The following is a 21,460-nucleotide window of genomic DNA, read 5'->3' as shown; positions in this document are numbered from 1 at the left end:
CACAGCAATTGGGGACACCCCATTAGAAGGGAGCTGTACAGTAATAAAACCCAACTGGTATCAAACACCTGAAGCTCTTTGCACTTCAAGGTAGAATAGTGCTGAGAGCCGAGACTGGGGGCCAGGCCTCGGGGTTCATGTTTGCTCTGCCACTAGCTAGCTGCATGACCTTGGACAAGTGCCTGATTTGTTTTGTGCCTCAGTTTCCGCAGGTCTAAAGGAGGATTATTTACCTCTTGAAGGTTGTTGCGAGGGTTCCATTAGTTACTATGCCAAAGCTCACAGCCCCGAGTCTGACATGCCGAAGCACCTCATGCTGTTCACCAAGGACCCTCAGATCTTCCGTTGGTGACACCAGCTCCTGCTGCCCCAAAGGCCCTTCCTCTCAGTCGCCACCAGGCTAACCTTTCCTCACCCCCTAAACGTACCTGTCACGCCCTCAGAAAGGCAGTCCCCAAACTTTCAGCCACGTTAACGAGGCCCTTTCAGTCATTCTTGCTCGGAACCCCTGTTCTTTTCTCCCGACACACATCTTCGTTTGGAATGGCCCAGCACTTGCCTTTGCTAATTACCCATCTTGCCCACTAGCCTGAAAGCTCCATGATGCCAGAGACCCCATCTGCTTCGCTCCCTCCTCGGGCCCGGCTCCCAGCGTGGGGCCTGGCACACAGCAGGCCTTCGGTAAATATTTGCGGAGCATGTGAGTGAGTGGGGAAGGCAGGGTCCTCTGTCCGCGCGCGTTAGGTACCTGGACACTGAATTACAGACCCTCCAGGGGGTCCCAGCTCTTCAATTCTCCAGAAAATGAGTTTTCACCGAGTCCTTGCAGGACACCCTGTGTAATGTGAAGGGACAGAAACCGTCCCCGAGGTGTGTTAGGATGCACTCCCCTTATGCACTCCCCTTAGAGGGAAGTCAAGTCTTTGTGCAAAGGTGGCAAGAGCCAAGGATTTGTTGTGAGAAAATGTGGGTCCAGTGCCTGGCTCGACCACCTCCTCGGTGGGTGGCCTTGGGCGAGCTGTTTGTCTCTCTGAGTCTTGGTTTGCTCCCCACTCACCTCAGAGGGCTGTTAGGAACAGTAGACGACATGGTGTGCAAAGAAGGCACGTGGACAATGTAGACTGTGTAAATGCGAGATATTTCGACTAAAAGCCGAAACGGGGCCCCACCATGGAGCGCTCGCTCCCGGAGCTGGAATGGCTGGGGCACAGGACGGGGGCAGGTGTACACCAAAGACCCTTTTAGGCCAAAGAAGCAACCAACTTGCTCTGGGCTCAGTCTACAAGGTGAAGGGTTCAGACTGTTCATAAAAGGAGAGGGCTGGTCCAGCCTCCATCCTCTCTCACACACACCCTGGCACAGCCTCCAATGCTCTCCCAGCTCCGTACTGGTCCTTCTAATCCAGCCTCCAAATTGAACCCCTGGGGTCTCTCTCAGCCCCATTCCATGCCTGCCCCCTCACTTTCTCTCTTGGTCCCTCTGGCCCCTGGGCAGTTGGGCAAACTGTGACCACTCCCTGTGGACTTTCCCTCCAGTCCTTAAGGCCTGTGTGGGTTACAGCCAAACCACCCTGAATGCACCCCATCGGGTCTGATCTCGGAAGCTAAGCAGGGTCGGGCCTGACTGGTACTTGGATGGGAGGCCTGTGTACCCGTTGCCCTCAGCTCAGCCACCACTTCCTCAAGGAAGTCCTCCTCCTCCTCCCTGACTTCCAAGACTGGGCAAGTCTTCTACAGTGTTCTTACCATGGTTTTCATTTACCTGTTTGTGGGTTTTTTGGTTTATGACTATGTATCCCCAACTAGTCTAGCTGTCCCCCCAGACCTGGGTCTGTTGTGCTCATCTCTGTACACATAATGCCTTGCATACATAGCTCTTGGCCCCCAGTGGAGGCAGCAAAAAGTGTTGTTTTGTTTGTTTGTTCTTTGCTAATCCTCACTTGAGGATATTTTTCCATTGATTTTTAAGGGAAGTGGAAGAGAGAGGGAAAGACAAGAGAAATATTGATGTGAGAGAAACACATCAATTGGTTGCCTCCTGCACAAGGCCTGACCAGGGCCTGGCCCCTGGAGGAGCCTGTAACCAAGGTATGTGCCCTTGGCCAGTATAGAACCCAGGACCCTTTGGTCCGGAGGCCGACACTCTATCCCCTGGGCCAAACCAGCTAGGACCAGAAAGTGTTATTTGAGAGCCGGGCTCTGAATTCAAACCGCCTAGTTTCCAATCCTGGCTCTACTACATAGTGCCGGGGAACCTCAACCTCCAGGTCTCGGTCTCCCCATCTGTGAAGTGGAGAGACGAGGAACTCCTGCCTCACAGAGCGCTATGAAGAGGATAGACGATAACACCCCCACGTGCTTGGCACGGAGCCTGGCCCACCAGCCTTCACTAGGCGTTAGCTAGTAGAAACAGGAGATGTCTAATAAACACACCTGGAATGAAGAGAAGGTTCCTGCTAGGACCTGAGACCTCATGCCCATCCTTCCCGGAAGGTCACGTGGTGCCATCCTGGGCTGAGAGACAGCAGAGCCAGAACGCAATCAGCTCCCAGCCTCCCCGGGCGCCACCTCACCTGTGACCCGGCAGCCGAAGAGCTCCAGCCGGAGGGCAATGCCCGCGTGCCAGGTCTGAGGGCGGACGCGGACGAACCTGGTGAGCAGCGGCGTGTGCAGCCTGTTCAGAACCACCTCCGTGGCGTCGCTGTTGCCCTGGAACACCTGTGGCAGAGGACACGGAGCTGCGTGAGTCACATCCCCACGTGCAGCGGGGCCCCTGCGCAGGCAGCCCTTGAAGGGGGTGGGGAAGTTCTGTGGAACTCGATTTCCCTCCAGTTTACAAGGACTCAGCGGGTTTGTTGTTTGGAGCTTTTTGAGCAGCGCCCTGAAGAACAACGTTCATTTCTCGCAAAGCTCTGACTTGGAAACAAACAACCAGGGGTCTTCACACACACTTTGGGAGGCCAAGAGAATGCTGCCCCTGAGCTGAGAGTGAGCAGAGGAAGAGAGTAGGATTTCCTTTAAACACGGAGCAGAAATGTCCTCTTTTAGGGCCAACGGACCTCACCCGCTAGCTTGAACTTGACTCTCCCCTTTCCTGGCATTATAGGCGTCTAGCACTTCTTGAAGGGTGTTTGATGATGATACGCTGTTTTTCTTAGTTACTTAGAGGCCTCATTGTGCCACGAATGGGTGGAAGCATGGGGAGGGAGAGGATCTACCCCCCTTTCCCCCGTGCCCCTGTGTCAATCAGCATGGTCTGGGTTCTCTCTGGCCTTTGTTGTGGGGTCAGGGTTGCAGACGGTCCCCTTGGAGTCCCGCCCCGGCTTCCCCTCACTGTGGTCCCCGCCCTGTAATGAAATCCATCCCGGTCCCCATCTGACCACGGCGCCTCTGATGGGAGGAAAGGCTTTTCGGAAGAGCTTCTAACCCAACATGGTGGGAGCCAGTCCTGGCCTAGCAGATGGCCCGAATCAATAGCGGCCATATGGGCCGTATGCTTTTGTGGGTGTGCGCTCCATAAAAGCAAAGTAGCTGGAGCAAGTGTATGTGAGTTTCTCTCGGCTTCCTGGACAAGGGTGGAGGGAAAGACCGAGTCACCAACCACCGCTTTTAAATCCTACCTGTCACGGCTGTAACAACCAAGTGACTGTAAATCTGCTCAGAGCCGACTCTGCAGCTGCGAGCGATTTCTCCTGGTGGGGGTCGGGGATAGATGCTCCAGCAGGTGATACCTGGGCCGTGCCAGGGGGCCATTGACAGGGCCGGGGCACTGGTACATTTGAATATGAATACCTTTGAGCCAGACACTCTGTAAAGATCATTACATCTATAATACCCGCAAGGTCAGGTATTACTAGTCCCACTTTATTAATGGAGAAACGGAGGCTCAGAGAGGTCTGTCTGGATCCAAAGGCCTTGCCATGTTTTTAGGCTGTGGTCTCTTAGGTGGACTCCCACCTCTTTGAACACATGTTTATGTTGGTGGCTAGGAGTCCTGGAGCCTTAAGGTCCCCAAGCACGGATCTGATGGGGTGGAGTGGCCGTTCCCATGTTTATAATCCCAACTAAGAGTGCTCTGGATAACAGCAAAGAGCGGCCAGAAGCTCAGAGCTTGGACAGAGTGGTCCCTTCTTCCCCAGGAAGTGTGCGGAGGAGCTCTGCCATCAGGCAACCTCGACCTCGCCATGTTTCCTGCTTGCTCAGGTCCAAAGCGAGAGCCATTGACACAGCTCCCCACCGATGGCGAGGGTGAAGGGCTAAGAGACATCACACCTTTTGCAACCAGATGAGAAGTGGCTTGCTTAAGACAAACAGTGGGAAGGAGAGGAAAAATGAAGTGTCACCAGCCTAACACATTATGATTAAATCTCTTGTTCTGGGTGCTGAGCCCACGGAATCCTGGGAAACTCCCTCCAGTCCTGGTCCTAAGGTGGCTGGTCTCCACCCCCATTGCCTTGCTGGTCACAGGAAGCCCAGAGGCAGGACTGCTGGACCGCTCACATAGCCCAGGTTCACTCTGGCTGCCTGATGCTTAGTGACTGAGGAAAAAGGAGGGGGGGGGGGTGAGGAAGAGACAAAGAAGGGCCAAGGAAACCCACGGAAAGATGGGGAGAGCCAGGCAGCTGGGAGGAGTACAGAGAGAGGAAAGAAGTGGAGAGGGAGGCCGTGGCTCTTAAATCTCAGAGAGGGATGGCGGGAAGGAGGGAACAGGGCCGGGCAGTGGGGTCCACCACCGGCCAACTCCCTGAGGGCAGTGGCAGTGACTGTGTGTGGCCTCTGTCAGGAGATGCTATGGAGCTGGAGGGGAGGGCCTTGACGGCCATGTGAATGCATCATCGGGGTGTGGCGTGTGTTCAAACTTCAACCGCGCTGCGATCCACAGCACCCACACGCTGGTCTCGTTTAGAAACATATGTTCTCTATATCTGACCCGTTCATTGCTCAGTGTGGGCAGATGATCCCTCTACCTCCGTTAGGAATGACTGTGTCTCTGGACTGCCTTTGGGAGGCTGGCGTGTGCCTGAATGTGGCCGCATGTGTGTGCACTCGCGTGTGTACATGTGCAGGGAGAAGGTTTGGTTTTCCCACGACATATGTGCTCACAGGCTTGGAGGGAGCACCGCCAGGTCTCTGCTGACAGTGACATCAGCCAGAGGGAGGCACGCACTTGGCTTATCTGCCCCAGGCCGGCCACCTGGCTGCTCACGCTGAACTTCCCTCTGCTGCTCCATTTGCTCGGCGTCTCCCTCCCCAGGACCAAATGAGGCTCTTTCCACGTGGCCTCAAATGACCCTTCACGTTTCTGAGCCCAGACCCTTCTTGGATTTTTGTTTGCTCTTGACTTTGTGCTTATATTTGCCTCCTACAATTTGGACCCTTTGCTGAAGGAATACCCAATTATTTTATGACACTATTGATACACTTTCCACTCTGAATGTGGCATAATAGGGGAAAACCCCCCAAAAACTCAACCACCACTGCACTGGGATTCAGGAGACAGATTCTACTGCTAATTAGCTCAAAAGTGTGGGCCCCAGCATCCTCTTCTATTAACTGAAGGGATTGTGTGAGTTGATGTGTAAGGTCCTTCCTGGGCCCCCGATTCTGGCTTCCTTCACAAGCCTTTTCCAATCCAGCACTGCCATGGCAGTGCCCACTTTGTAACAGGGCCCCTTAGATACCCTGTGGCCCTGGAGCTCAGAGCTTTTGTGGACACGTGCTGTGGGTTCTCATCACTTACAGTGATGCCAGAACACACGTGGCAGGCACCCCACCCACAGGGAGACTCCACCTGGCTAATGTTTTGGTTCAATAACAGTAACAATTATTAATAATGTAGAGTAATAAACAACCACACCTTGGTCCTTACATATTGTCTTTGGCCCAAAGATATTCAAGTGCCATTTATGAAAATCCATTTTTAATGAAATATTAAGCACTTTCTCTTCCTCCAGACCCAATGGATTTACAAGGTCTCTATTTTTCTCCCTGCCTCCTCCCTATATATAGCTGGTAAATGCTATCATATATTATATATCTTTATGGCTTTCTCAATGCTTCTGTGGTTTCCGAATCACCCATCATCTGTTTTCTGGTCAAATTCTCTGAGATGGATTCTTGGCTTCCAGTCTAGGCATTGCAAGGTAAGGAGCTGTGAGCACCGGAAATGGTGCCAGGAAATTGGTTTGATTTTCTATTCCCTGCCGACGCACTGAATCACTATAGGCAAATCGATAAACCTTAGGTACCCTGGTTTCTCCTTCAGGAAAATGAAGTCACTAACAGGCTTGCAGAGAGATGCTATACAGTCTACCGGCTCCATGGCCCACACGACACGCAGGGCAGATGTCAGAGTGGAAGCTACGTCACAAGCAGCAAGCGGGTCTTTGTGAAATCGGAAGCGTTCCAGTTCTGAAAGCCGTTGACTCCCAAGTGGGACCTAGAGGCCAGACATTTTCACACCATCACATCGCAGTGAGGTGTCCCCAGGGCTGAGGAAACTCTGTGGATTGTCAGCATGCGGTACCCCCAGCCAGGCCTGTATCAAAGGCGATGATCAAACGATAACATCTGCTTTAAAAGCTGGATGCCACAGATGGCGCACACTTCTGTCAATTTTATAAGAAAAACGCTAGCATGGCTGCCTTCCTCCCCAAAGGAAAACCAGAAATATGCTCAAGGTGACCCTCGCATGCTGAAGAAGTGGGAATAGAAGGAAAAAAAACAAAAAAAACCCACACTCTTATATAGGATATGGCTATAAAAGCTCTGTTGAGCATAAAGATTTCTTCAAACGTATCTCTGTAAAACCAAGTCTGAAAAAACAATTCAGGGCACAAAGTGGTTTGGATAATCCATTTGGTGCCTTGCTGAAAGCTGAACATAATCCAACACTTTCCAATTGATTCTCGAGACCTTTGGTTTCTTTTCAGTGAGGGAGAGTCTGAAACCAGCAGCACCTCGTGGATTTTCCGATTTGCACCTCTTGGGGAGGGGAGAGGGCACCTGCCAATTACGTGGGCTGCTATCCAACATCCCAGTTGCATTATTATCTACACTGTGTCCCGTCCGAACCAGGAAAAGAAAATCAACATGTTTGACCAGGCCTGAGAGCTCAGAGGCATGGACTGTAATATTACGTACAATAAAGGGCATTATCTGTATAGAAATAGGTCCCCAGACAGCATCGCTCTGCTGTAGTGACTGGCTGAGAACGGTGAGCGTTTCGGCCTGCCTACCCCGGAGGCCTCTGGGCTGGAGGATTTCCTGCCAGGACCTCAGTCCCTTTCTTTTTCTTTTTTCTTTTTTTAAACTATATTTTTATTGATTTCAGAGAGGAAGGGGGAAGGAGAGATAGAAACATCAATGATGAGAGAGAATCATTGATCAGCTGCCTCCTGCATGCCCCCTACTGGGGATTGAGCCCACAACCCAGACATGTGCCCTTGACTGGAGTCTAACCTGGGACCCTTCAGTCTGCAGGCTGACGCTCTATCCACTGAGCCAAACTGGCTAAGGCCTCAGTCCCTGTCTTATAGCCATTATTGTCTGCCATCAACATCCAGGGGCCCAGGACTGTGGAGATGCCTCGTCCATCAAGGCCTTGGAGAGTTACCTGGCTGTTCACCTTGCTGAGGACAGGCCCTGGCGGAAGATGCAGGCTCTGGTGGGAGATGCGGGCTCTGGGCGGCCACCACCCCCCTTTGCACAGGGCTTCAGTATTCAGTCTGCACGCGCCTGTCTCTTCATTACCTATGGTGCGACCTACAGTTTGTTTCTACTTTGCTGTAAATATCTGAGCGCAGCCCGCTCCAGGGACTGCAGAGAAAGCAGGAAATTTTTCAAAGCCAGCGCAGCGCTGGGGCCCTGAGGTAGAAAGTGTGCAGGAGACATCCTTCCACATCTTTCTTTCACAAAATAAAAAATACTTCTCTCCACTAATAAATGTTTCATTGCCCCCAAACTTCTCCTTTTCAATCTGCTTGGCACAGACGCCGAAGGAGGAGGAGGACGGAGCAGGCACAAAAGAGGGGAGGTGGGAATGAAGGGCAGAAACGTGGAAACCAGAGCATCACCCGTTAAAAATTCATCTCAGAAACAACTGTACCGACGCATCCTCACTCCGCCCAGGTCCCGTCTTCGCTCCCCACCCCCTTCCCCTGCATGTCCTCTAAAACCAGCTATCGGATTCCCATGTGAAAACAGTTAGCCCAGGCAACGTGGCTAGTGGTTGAATGTTGACTTATGAACCAGGAGATCATGGTTCCATTCCCAGCCGGGGCACATGCCCAGGCTGTGGGCTCAATCCCCAGTGTGAGGCATGCAGGAGGCAGCCGATCAAATGATTCTCTCGCATCATTGATATTTCTAACTCTCTCTCCCTCTCCCTTCCTCTCTGAAATCAATATATATTAAAAAAAAAACAACAACATAAATAAATACATTGTTAATCAATGAATGCCATCCTGTGTGTGCGTGGAGGGAGGGGCGGCTGTTGCACGCAGGGAACATGATGTTAAGACAATGGACATTTGCCCCCCCCCCTTTTTTTTTTTTTGTAAATCACAGTCCTGACATTTCTCTCTTAAAACTCTTCCTTAAAGACTATAAAATTCGGTCGAAGCTGCTCTCGTTCTAGTGGATGTGGGAACCCAGCCAGACGCAGAGTCAGAAGGGACATCAGCGAGGGTAAGGATGGGGGCGGGGCGATGATGCTCTCTCACTGATGGCCATGCTGCCCTCCTGTCTCCTCCTCCTCCACTTTAGGGCTGTTTTTGTCATCAAGCGGTTCTGCTGATGTGAAGGAGAAGACAGAGAGGCAGGAGCGTGTCACGGGGTGTGGGTGGGGCCTCCGGGGGGTTTCTGCCTGGGGACGGGGGTGGGGGCGGTGAGAGGCTGTGTGCATCCCCATCTGTGTGTGCCTGGTGGGGCCGCAAGATTTACGGCAGGATTATGTTACCCCCACGGAGACGCTGAGCCCTGGAACATACATACTAACAGGATTAGGGTTTCAGGATTTGAGACAGGAAAGCATCAGGAGGAGAGGAGTGGAGGGCCGCTCAGGGATTTGGGGCTGGAGGAGACGGGGTGGGGGAGATGGAGCATCAGAGTAATCAGGGCTGGAGGCAATGGCCAGCATCCCCCTGTAAAGATGGGGAGGGGGGTGAGAAACTGACCTAACTGCAAAGGGCCCTCCACACGGATAACCTCCTACAACAGACATTGCCCCTTTTCAAATATTTGTATTGACTTCAGAGAGGAAGGGAGAGAGAGAGGGATATAGAAACATCAGTGATGAGAGAGAACCATTGACCGGCTGCCTCCTGATTGCCCCACACTGGGGATCGAGCCCACAACTCGGGCATGTACCCTGACAGGGAATCAAACCGAGACCTCCTGGTTCATAAGTTGACACTCAACCACTGAGCACACACTATTTTTAACTTACAGGTGGGCAGACGAGGAAGCAAAGGGTACAGGGAGAGAGGCCCTGAGCCTCTCTGACTCCTGCATTCCTCTTCTGAGGGAATCTCAGCAAACTGGAGAAGGAAAATGCTGAGAGCAAAGAACCTGGCAACCCACCAGATGAGGTGCTGGCTCAGATGCTCGTTAGAAACCCCAGGGTTAGGGCACCCCAAGCCAAATCATGATGCCCGTCCACACTCCTTGCTTATGTGCTCTGCCCCTCCTGCCATGTGCACAGCAGTGGCCTGGGAGATGTGGGGGGTTTAACATCAGGGCTGAAAGCGCCAGGGAGGCTGGTCTCAGCTCCCAGAGACAATTCCGCACCCGTGGGAGCTGGGTGAAGCCAGCCATGGGAGCCTGAGAGAGAGAAGGTTCCAAGCTTATGTATAATGAAATTTTCCCTTGAGCTTCCTAAGTGGAGAGGCTAAAGGTCTGAGCTCATCCCAGGGCGAATGGATAAGGGACAAACTTAATTACCCAGGGCCCTGGATTCTTCCCTGTTGTCATTGAGGGGGGCAGAGATACGGGGGGACCTGAATTTGGAAAGGGCACCAGCCCTCTTCTGAACACACATCACCCTGGTGACACGATGCAATCAGAGCCGTGACTCTGAAGGCTGATGCCATGGCTGGCTGATGGTTGGAGTCACTGCCCTAATCTTATACACAACAAACACAATTACAACACTGACAGGATAAGGGGAAGCCAGCCATCCACCAGGAGGCTTAGCAAAAAGGTGTTTTTGGAGAACTCAAAGTTACTAAAAGAGGCATTGGTTGCACCCTAAGAGGAGGTGCACCACCATCGCAGGCCCCATCGGATGCAGGGAGCTGTCTGGATGACTTGCCAGGCCCCGCCCAGACCTCAGGTTTTAAAAGAGGCAGATAAATATCCCATGGGGCCTTGTTACTTTTTAAATGGATAACTTGCTTCTGCTCACGAAGAGCTTTGCGGGCCTAATACATTAATTATGTCGGCAGAGAGCCTTCCATCTGCGGATCCCTAGGTGCCTGGCCAGCAGGGGCTGCGGCACCATTCCATCTGGGTGGATGGGGACACAGAGGCCCAGAGCCGCTCCGGGAGATCTCCAAGGTCACCCGGGGCATCAAGGTCACGCGGCGCATCATCTCAGAACAGACACCACGTGGTTCCATCGGTGAGCCCACTGACTTGGGGCGTCTGGCTTCCCAACACCACGCCCTCCTCCTCCCCGGTCTCTGGTCTTTTCGCAGAGGTTTTCAAATTCCCCCGACGGCTTTCCAAGCGGTTTGGATTAATTTAGAAAACACACCTAGGACGGAGGGGGGCGGGGGGTTTGAAGTGGGGGTGTGTTTGTTTGTTTTCAAGGGATGTGGAGGCCAAATCAAACGCAAAGCAACTGCTTTCGACTCTCCATCCTCAGGATTCTAGGGCGGGGCCCAGACTCTGCAGCACTGAGCCGGGCCCTCTGAGCCACGCTGTCCAGACGCCACCTGCCTTCAGATCTCCCCTCCCGGCCTCTAGACGGAACATCCGGGCAGCCAGCCCCCTTCTGCACGCACGACGGCGAGCAAGGTGTGGGCCCGACGGTGAGAACACCTGCCCGGGGGTCAGAGCCTGGGGACCAGGTGCCTTCTGCGGGGACCGCACGGTTCCCCATGTCTCAGGGGCAAATGTCTTATCTCAGAGTATCAAGTGCACAGTCTCTGAAACCCTGTTAAATTCCGAAGTGAGGAAGTCGGTGCCTGAGGGTTCTCCGAGACCCTGGGAGGTCATCATTACATTAATATGTCGAGCTTAGGGCATTTCTGCCACTCATCAGGGGGTGATTCTAAAAACTCTCGGACCCAACCCTTTCCTCATCCCAGTCTCAGCCTCCCATCCTCATTAAGGTCATCAGGATCTATTTAGCACCCCCTAGCCTTTCTCTTTTAGCTACAATTTTTTTGAAACACATCAGAATGGCCCAGCAGCGCTGTGACTCAGAGGAAGGTACCCAGAGCTGTGTCAACAGGGGAGTCGCCCACATTTCCCAAATCAGGGAGGCCTGGAGGCCAGGGCTTTTGCTTAGACATTTACGGGCAATGGCCTCTGTCCCCCATCCTGACCTGGTCCTGGCCTCATCCCCTCCCGTGCGGACTCGCGGAGCCAGCAACCCCGAGATAAGCAGGCACGTGGCCAGGGCCTCCTGCCTTCCAGCGCCTCCCTCTCTCCACGCCTCTCCCCGGCTCTCTGTGTGCCTGCAATTACAGACACACCCGCGGACCGTCTACTATTGTATTTACAACACTCTGTCTGTGTTTGGGGTGTTATTAATACAGCTGGGGAAACCAAAAGCAGCCGCTTTCTGCTTGTGGTTTCGGAGGAAATCTATGGGAAGCAATTTGTGTAATCTAAGGGAGCACATGGGCTGGGGATGGGCTCCAGCAGGCGGCCGAGCTCCGCGCCTTGCGGTTACGCCATAAATGCGCAGAAGGAGGACCCGCCCTGCAGGAAAAGCATAGGCTCCGTGTCTCTGGCATGTGGGACCGGAGAAGCGCTGGGGAATGTGCTGTGCATATGGCCTGCATAACTGTGCCACGCACTGCAGGGGGGTGCTCGCCCTACCCCCGGCGACAGCGTAATGCCTTCCTCTCAGGCAGCCTCACCGCCACCTGTTGGATGGAGAGCCGCCTCCCCTAGTTTCCTCACTCCCTCCCTGCACAGGCCCAGTCCTTGCCTCAGCCCAGCCCGGCTCTAAATTTTAAACAGTGTTTTGCAAGGAAATGGCGGGGCCCTCCCCCATCACCTTGAGCGTTCATTCGTCTTGTTTTTCTCCAATTTCCCGGATCCCCTGGTCTTCAGTCCATTGTATGGGTGTGCAGGGCATACAATCAGGTTCCCACATTGCTGCCCCAAACACCGCCCTGCCTCCCCCTTCACACCCTGTGCCCTGAGCTGCAACTGCAAACCCTCCCCCTGCCCACAGACCAGAGCCGGCTGCTGCCTTCATCCCGGCGACGCTTTGCTAACTGGTCCTGCTGTCTGAATCTGGCTTTCCAGCTACGACTTAGCACCAGTGAGCTTGGCACGGCGCCCACCATCCAGCAGCTACAAAGAAAGGCTCAGCGGTCGCGCCCGGCATAGACAAAGCAGCTCCCTCCACTGCCCCACGTCCCCTCCTCCCCTTCGTGGCATCAAATCACGCTGCAGCAGACTTGACAAATCTATTTGGCAAGGTCCACTCAGCGATCCCCCCACCCCGGCCCCCCAGCAGCCCAGAGAGCCTGAGGCTCCTGAGCGGTATGGAACCTGCACCTTAAACACAGACGTCTGGGAGGCAGACCTGCTCATGAAGGTGCAGGGAGATCACCCTTGGAGGGGAGGACCCAGCAGGTCTGCCCTGGGGCCTGCCACACCGCAGGGGGCGAGGGGGCGTGAGGGAGGGGCAATGTCCAATGGGCAGGCTTTGCATCCTCCCACCTCCTTGTAGGTACCAAGAGGATGAATTTCTAAGGCAGACAGACATGCTACTCCTCTGCCCCAATGCCTTTAAGTGGGCAGGACTGACTCACTAAAAACCAGACAATAACAAAGCAAAAACAAATGATCCCTTAGCTACTGGGGGGAAATTTTAGCCAAGGGTGGGAAGAGGAGTGGGGAAAGCGAGAGCGAGAGCGAGAGCGAGAGCGAGAGCGAGAGCGAGAGAGAGAGAGAGAGAGAGAGAGAGAGAGAGATATACAATATGAAAAAGTTGAGGAAAATGGTTCTAAAGGCGCCCAGAAAGCAAACTTCGCGTCTCAGGAACATCTCCCCTGCAGCACGAACACCAGGGAGAAAGCCAGGGAGGACAGCATCCTGTCAAAATGTGCAGCGCTAGGTATTTCCAAAAGCAGAGTCCCTACAAATGGTGTTTTAAATAGCATCCGGCCCATCTGCATGCTCTTAAAACCAGCTTATGCTACAGGATCCCTCTGGCCGGCGCTGCTTAGTCACTGAGCCTGGACAGGGCGGCAGTCAGGTGAGCCTCCTGGTCCTCCCCCGGGCCCGCCGCCTCCCAGCTGCCGGCCCTCGCCTACCTGGCGAAGCTCTGGTTCTCCCAGTTTCCTACTGGGCAGGGTGGGTGGAGAAAGAAGGCACGAAAACGAGTGGGATGGGGGGAAAACTCAGTGCCCAGCGCTCCCAGCCTCCAGAGCCCCCCCAACCTTGCCATTGCCAAGTGATATCTGACAACTCTTTCTGCAACAGACGACGTCAGTGCGAAACCAGACCTGGCCCCGTGTGTCAGGGCCAGGAAGCCTCTCCCGCGCCCCCTTTATCTGCGAAGCGGGGGATTCCTGCGGCTGTGTGCACTGATGCCTGGTAATATCGAGAAGCCACGCTTTTCAGATGAATGGTGCCATGTTACTATGGCAATTTTGATGTAAAAAAAAAAGAAAAAAAAGAAAAAAATCCACTCCTCTAAAAACTCACCCACATTCTAGCTCAGGATGTTCTGGGCTCGAGGTTTCCAGCTGCACGGAAGAGCCAGCTGCCTGGGGTCAGGGATGAGCGGAGGGGACTGCTGGGAAGGCCTGTGGCTTCTCGAGGTCTGTGTCCCGTTTCGATCCCTCACACCCCGAAGGCTCTGGTGGAGCTCTAGCACCAGAGAGGGGACCCCTTTCCCTCTGTCCCCCGTCCCCTTAGAGAAGGGGGAGCGTGCTCCTTCCAGGCCTCGAGCCAGTCAGTGAGCCCACCAGCCAATCAGCCCGCAGACCCGGAGCGGACAGCCACATTGCCAGCGCCGGAATGCCACGTGTCTCAAGAAATCTGAGCGCAGACATCAGTCCATCTGTACAACCAGGCCCCATATAACCCTCCCGGCCACCCATCCGGGAGCCCTCGATGCTGAAGGCCTGCCGAGAAAGAGAGAGGATGCACTGTGCTGTGCCACACAGGACCGCCCGTTCAGATGCCATCCCCGACACACGGATTTCTCCTCGCTGTTTATCATCCTCTTTCTTCCTTGGGACACTGTGATTCCTTCTCAGGATTTGTGCCCTTTCGTTGCCAGACCTCGGTGACTCCTGAACGGCCGGTCCCTGTGGTTTCGAGATTGTTAACCCAGCGTGTGGAAGGGACTCCGGCCATAAATGCTCAGTGAATCCTGTGTGGGGAGACTAGGACTGGGAACAGATTTTCTCCTTCATTTGCAGTCAGAGAGCACTCTGTAAGCTCGCTCTCTCTTGCTCGCTCTCTCTCTCCCCCTGCTCTGCAGGACGCAACAGCAGCCAGGTTGTTGGAGAAATGATATTTTCCAATCACTTTAGCATGAGGAAGAGCATTTTCCGGGCCAGCATCTCCCATGCCTCCACCAGTCATTTGAGCCTCACTGAACAAGCTCCCTCCCCGCGTGGAGCTGCCTGGAAGCTCGCCTCGCCTGTCCGGCACAGTCCCCGCATGCCCTGAGGTGGGGGAATGGGTTTACCTTGTGGTTTTTGCCATGCCGGTACACCATCCAGTCTTCACCATTCGTGCTGACTTCCAGCTTGTAGGATTTGACGTAATAGCCATTCTGGGTCTCCCTGGAAATCGCCCCCTGCGTGGCGATGGCCGTGAGCATGGTCAGAAAGCGCAGGTCCACCTGAGGAAGAGGAGGGGGAGGAAGGGGCTGTGACTCCCGACGCAAGGCAGCGACTTGCTTCTCTTCGAAGGACATGATTGTCATACTCAGCTCACAACCTGTGTCTGTGATCACTCAGATGTAGCCGCAATTAAGGGCCAATTTGCAATGGCACTAGACAGTGAAACTCAACTTATTTGACACTAAATTGGACACCTTTGAAATTGTAATGATTCTCTCTCTCTCTCTCTCTCTGTCTCTCTCTCTGTCTCTCTCTCTGTCTCTCTCTCTGTCTCTCTCTCTCTCTCTCTCTGTCTCTCTCTCTCTCTCCCTCTCCCTCTCTCTCTCTCTCCAAATCTGAATGGACAGTATTAAGTTTCATCTTGAGGGAATCATTGAAGGTCTAGAAGCATGACCCCTCCTTACTAAACAGCAGCCTGCCTTGGATAGCCAACGCAAATTCTGCTTTAAAGGAACAATGGCCAAATCCAATCCAATCCACTCCCATCCAGTGCAGTTCAATCCAATTCACTTACAATGTCCCAGTTGCAAAATCTCAGCTCAGGTCTGTCTCCCCTCCCCTCAGGCCCTCACTCCATTGTGTATTTAGTTGCTCAGGTCGGTAAGGGGCCAAAGGGCACGCAGAGTCTGCCCAAGCAATTAGGCTTATGCACCAAGACCTGACCTTTGCTCCATGAGGAGGATGGCCAACATTTTGAGGCCCCTCCCCTCCTAGGACACCAAACCCATTTGGAAGGTGCTGGATGCCATTTTTGGCTGCCACAGTGCTTCTTTTTGTTGTTTGTTAATCCCCACCCGAGGATACTTTTTCAATGCTTTTTAGAGAGGATGGAAGGGACAGGGAGAGACAGAGAGAGAAACATTTATGTGAGAGAGACACATTGTTTGGTTGCCTTTCACACATGTTCCAACCAGGGCTGGGGATTAAGTCTGCAACCAAGATACGTGCCCTTGACCAGAACTGAACCTTCAGTCCACGGGCCGATATTGTACCCACTGAGCCAAACCACCTAGGGCTAAGCGTTTCTTTTCTTTCTTTTTTTTTTTTTCTTTTTTAAAAATATTTTATTGATTTTTTACAGAGAGGAAGATTGAGGGAGAGAGAGTTAGAAACATCCATGAGAGAGAGTCATCGATCAGCTGCCTCTTGCACACCCCCTACTGGGGATATGCCCGCAACCAAGGTACATGCCCTTGACCGGAATCGAACCCGGGACCTTTCAGTCCCCAAGCCGATGCTCTATCCATTGAGCCAAACCGGCCTCGGCAGCTACAGTGTCTGTTAATGGTAATCTTCAAGTGATCAAAAGTTAGCCAGCACATACTGGGAAAATTTGACCCAGCAAGTCTTTACTAGCTACTTAACATGTGCTCAGCACTATTAAGCATTCAACAGAAGTACCCAGTGCGGTATCTGTGCATGATAGACAGGTGGATAGCAGTAAGAGAAAGTATGTGATTAAGGACCAAAACTCAAGGTATAATCAATGGGATGCCCATTATAAGGGAGAACTTTCTGGAAGCTTTGCAGAAGGAGAAAGATTTTTGGAGGGCAGACAGTGACAAATGGCCTTAGGGTGGTGCTGTGAGTGCCTCCCTGAAAGTTTCTAAGTGGTCTTTCTCCCGTCCCCATTGTGTGCTCTGCAATGTCCTCCTCAGAGCAGAGGTCACTGTGTGGCATCGGAGCGAAGACAAGCTTGTCAATGGGTCACAAGGCTGTCTGCTGTGAGTCACAAGGCCTTGCTTAAGCAGGGAACTAGCAGCCTGCTCTTCCCTGGGGACGAGAACTGGATGCGTCTGTCATGCCAGGCAGGATTACTTAACATGACAGTAAGTCTTATTCGGAAGGGAAGCAAACAGTAGTCCGAGAAGATGCTGTCGAGTAACTGGGCAACTGGAGTGCCATTCCTGGTGCGGACATTTCCCCAGATGCTCTTCCGAGAGCCATGTGCAAACCCTGCCTGGCGGGGCTCCTCCAAACAGCAAGGATCATGGATGCTGCCCTGCTCAGCCTACCACTCCCTCCCTCCATCACATTTCTGAAGCCGCCCTGTGCCAAAGATGAGGAGGACCTGGATCTGTTCATAGACGGTCCTGGGGAGGCTATAGCGATAGGGCAGACAGCATCTTGGCCAAACAGCATCCCCAAGGCCTGGCAATCTTCACAAGAGCAGGGCAGTGTCCATCTTACCAGTCATTTAGTCCAGCACTCAGCACGGTGCCTGCACAGCCTATCCGTGCCGGGCACATGTGTCTGTTCGAGGCATTCTCTCCTCTTGAAGACCTAATTATACACTCCCATGTTTTGTTTTGTGTGTGTGTGTGTGTGTGTGTGTGTGTGTGTGTGTGTTTAAAGCTACAACTTGGATGGATGAGTGAATGATGTTCTTAAGGATGCTGTGTTTATTTTCTTTGTGCTCTTTGTCCACTCTAGACAAGGAGCCACCCCCTTTGCCCACCAATGCACTCACACTCTGTGTACCCTCTGACAGCTGAGCAAGTACCTGGAGATACTCCTTGTTGGAATCCAAGTTGGGTGTCCAGCCGTTGTCATCCCCATGGAGCCGGCTTTGCTGAGGTCTCCACCTCCCGTCGGAGTAGGTAGAGGAGGCACTGATCTGCTCGTTAGCAATCCTGCCGGACTCCATTCCCAGAGGGACATTGCACTGAAAGTCTGGGGAGTGGAGATGGTCAAGCACAGAGTTAGACATCTCAATCTCATACCCTCGGGACTTGCAAAATACACCTCCCTTCTTGGGACAAGTCCTTGCAGGCATTCTCTCCTCTTGAAGACCTAATTATACACTCCCATGTTTTGTTTTGTGTGTGTGTGTGTGTGTATGTGTGTGTGTGTTTTTAAAGCTACACCAAGTCCTAGAGCTTGACAACCCCTCTGGGTCTGAAGGAAACTAAATTGGACCTAAAAGAAATCAGGCTGTGGGTAAATAAGAATCATCATACAAATTAAAAATACAATCCAAAGCACAAGGACTGTTAGTGCTGCAGGCTACAGATGCTTGCAGACGCCAGATGCACCATTATTGAAATACAGGTACATGTGTGATTGACTGTGGCAATTTGGGTGGGCTGATACATCGTGGGAAGCCTGCTTCATTAATAAACACCCAGAAGGCATCTTTTGCTTCTTCTTTTCTTTCACTCCAGTGTCTCATGAGTTCTAGCACAGAAGTCAGACATTACAAAGCAGCAAGTACCTGTCTTCAGGAGACCATGTACATATCAGTCTCCCTTCCCCCGAACCACCTGTCTGGGCAAATAGACCCGGAAGTCCCTTCCTCTGCCCTTGCGCCGTCAGTTCCATTGCTGCCCTTCCCATGGTTACTGCAGACACTGGTCAATATTTATGTGTGCATGTGTCTGATAAGGACTAGCGAGCTTTTCAGGTTTCAGATCTATTTAGTTTTATGACTGCTCTGGCCATCTGCAGAATTGGGTGCCATCTGCAATATTATTTTCTTGTCACTCAATATTCATGAGCCCTTGGAAGAAAAAAAAAAAAATCCCAGAATAAAACGCATCGACTTTTCAGCAGGCCAGGCTGCCGTGCCTGTAGGTAAGCATGAGGCACGCTGTCTACAAGCATGGCGAACTTTCCCCGGCTCTAACCACCCTTCAAGTGCTCCTTCAGTCCTTAGGCCAGTGGTCGGCAAACTCAGTAGTCAACAGAGCCAAATATCAACAGGACAACAATTGAAATTTCTTTTGAGAGCCACATTTTTTTTAACTTAAACTTCTTCTAACGCCACTTCTTCAACATAGACTCGCCCAGGCCGTGGTGTTTTGTGGAAAAGCCACATCAAGGGGCCAAAGAGCTGCATGTGGCTCGCGGCTATCATTTGGGTTTCTAATGGGAAATGGGAGCACAGCTGAAGCACACGCTCAGGAGGAGCGCATATGAAGATGGAGCTCCGGGCAGAAGATGGCCCAGAGAGCAAGCCCAGGGCCCTGGGCTCAGCTGCACGTTGCGCTGTGCACCGTGCCTGGTGCATAGCAGGAGCTCAGGCCGCTGTGTGTCCTGGAAGTGTGAGGGGAGGTGTGGGGTAAGCTCTACCCGGGGCCAGAGATGTTTTAACGTCAAAATACATACAGAGAGATTTAAAACTGCTGCTTCTGACAATGGTCACTGAGGCTTGGAGAGGAAGGAAAAAAGGGTCCCAGACTCAATGTTTATATAGATATCCTAACTGACCTCCCTTTTATTTATAGATGAGAAAATGAGACGCTCCCGTAATTTTCCCTGGGAATAACGAATTCTTGGTACACATACTATTTGTTTCCTTTGAAGAAATGAGCAACCCAGATGGACACTTGCTCTGCTTTTATTCATCTCTGCCTAACAGCTCCCATTCTCTGAACTCAGATGCCCATGCAGGCTCTGCAGAATGCCCGCCAGGCCCCTGGCCTTTGGGAGGTCAGCTCGCCCTCCCTGCTCTGAGGAAGGGACAGGACAGAGGTTCCCAACTGGCCAACTCACTCTCGAGAGGTTCTTGGTGGACCAGGTGGTAGCGGGCGGAGAAGCCATCCTTGGCCACCGCCATGTCCGTGTGGAAGGTCAGAGAGAGGATCCCCGTCGACGAACGTAGTTCCGAGGGTGTTTTGGTCCCGCAGTACTTGCCGATCAGGGGACCCACTGGACATGCAGAACAAAGAGAGGGCAACAGATACGGAAACGTCAAACGCCATTTTCAGTAGGTCCTTCCTTCCCCACAAGCGCAAGCCATTCAGTGGGGCCTCCCTTTGTATGCCTTGGAGTAAGAGAACAACCAAAGATATGCTTGAGGGACAATGTCTAACATTTTGCCTGCACAGTAAAGAGTCCCTTCACTGAACCCGCCCCATCCTGTCCTCACAGCCCGGGAGATGGCAGGAGAGGTATCATTGCAGTGCCTGCTCTACAGAAGAAAGCACTGAGGCTCCCAGAGGTCACGTGACTTTTCGTTATTCAGATGGCAAGGAAATAACAGAGCTCCAGCCCAAGCTTTATGACTAAATCTTGTGTTTTTCTCAGGAAATGAAACTGCTTAGCTGTTGGGTCTCCCTAATGGGGCAAAACACTTAGAATGACTACCAAAGTGAAAGGTTGGTTTCCTCACTGATACAGACTATTCCCAAGTCTTACGCTGGTCTCTTGCCAAGAGATACAGGTTCCGGGTTCCTCTGGGCCTCAGGTGACATCTATGACTATATTAATAATAATGGAATTATAGTAATAATAATGATGACAACAGCAGCTTATTTATACAGATTCGACAGATAGGTTAGCAGCGGCTTGCACAAGGCTGCAGAGCCACTAATAAGCAGAGTGGGATTTATACCTCATCCACCAGCTTGAGAGTCCTATCTGGGCACAGAGGGTGGCCACTGCGTCATTTTCCATGGAAACCCTGACAACATGAGGGAGAAAAGAGCGCCGCTGATAGTTTTTCTCATTCTCACCCAAATACTATCTACTCGGTCTCCTCCTATCCTTCTCCAAACCACTGTCTCCCAGAAAGGATTGCCCTCCTGCAATCTCGGAAACCCTCCTTGGTGTAGGATGAGACAAGAACGCCATGGTGGGTCCCATACACACCCTAAGGAGGTGTGCAGTCTCGCTCCCTATTTCTATTGTCCCTGAAGCCATGAGCAGCCCCAGGAGAGGCTCCCGAAGAGTGCCTGGTGACGGCGACGGCGACGGCGACAGCACTCACCATGGGGGATTCCGTCCCAGATGTCCAGCCAGTCGTATTTGCAGTCTCCCTCCCCCACCTGCAAGGGGTCGTGCTCCAGGTCAAAGGTCAGAAACTGCAGGACGATCTCCATCTTGGGTTTGGCCAGGATGGTGAAGGTGCAGTCCAGGTTGTGCGGGTACTTCTCGGGGAACCCAGGGGACTCGATGGTCCCGTTGGGGCTGGTGAAGTTTTTCGAACAATCTTCGGAGCCTGCACGTCAGAGAGAACCGCGGCATTGAGAAGGGAGGGGGAGACGCCTTCCTGAGCTGCCTCTGCGGCATGAGCTATTTAAATGCCTGGGCCCACGTCCCTACTCAGGGGCTGTTTGTTTCCACTGGAGTGGCCCTTGAAGCAACATACTCTTCCCATTCATGTGTCAAGCCCGTGAACGGGACCCTCTTTAAGAGAGAAATTAAGGAGGCGAGATGGTTAGCTCTACATGTAAGAGTAAGAATAGTAATTGAGGAATTGGGTGGGGGGGGGGGAGTGTGTGTGTGTGTGTGTGTGTGTGTGTGTGTGTATGTGTGTGGAGAGAGAGAAAGAGAGAGAGAGAGAGGGAGTTTGATTCTCTTGAAAAGAGGAACAGAGACTTCTTTCTCAATTACTCAGCTGCTTGCTCCAGAAATGTAAGTTATTTCAATCCTTAAGGAAGGCTTGCTGATTGCCAGCAGGGCAAACAATGT

The 21,460-nt window shown here is 52.5% G+C and overlaps 1 protein-coding gene across 5 annotated transcripts in view; it reads right to left on the bottom strand.

The window, feature by feature from the left end:
* Positions 1-21,460, bottom strand: part of NRP2 (neuropilin 2) — a 120,105-nt gene that overhangs the window by 56,276 nt on the left and 42,369 nt on the right. For all 5 annotated transcript variants that reach the window (XR_014795723.1, XM_084892184.1, XM_084892186.1 and 2 more), the window contains exons 4-8: positions 20,757-20,987; positions 19,541-19,696; positions 17,550-17,719; positions 14,890-15,045; positions 2,573-2,717 (exon numbers count right to left, since the gene is read on the bottom strand). Coding sequence is in view for 4 of the 5 variants with exons in the window: in XM_084892184.1 (XP_084748310.1) it covers positions 2,573-2,717; positions 14,890-15,045; positions 17,550-17,719; positions 19,541-19,696; positions 20,757-20,987 (858 nt within the window). In the remaining variant the exon portion in view is untranslated. The remainder of the gene's footprint in view (positions 1-2,572; positions 2,718-14,889; positions 15,046-17,549; positions 17,720-19,540; positions 19,697-20,756; positions 20,988-21,460) is intronic.

The sequence above is a fragment of the Pipistrellus hanaki genome (assembly GCF_964339955.1).
Source record: "Pipistrellus hanaki genome assembly, chromosome: 8".
Classification (NCBI taxonomy): Eukaryota; Metazoa; Chordata; class Mammalia; order Chiroptera; family Vespertilionidae; genus Pipistrellus; species Pipistrellus hanaki.
The sequence above is the reverse complement of the archived record's forward strand: the minus strand, read 5'-3'. Positions and strand labels throughout refer to the sequence as shown.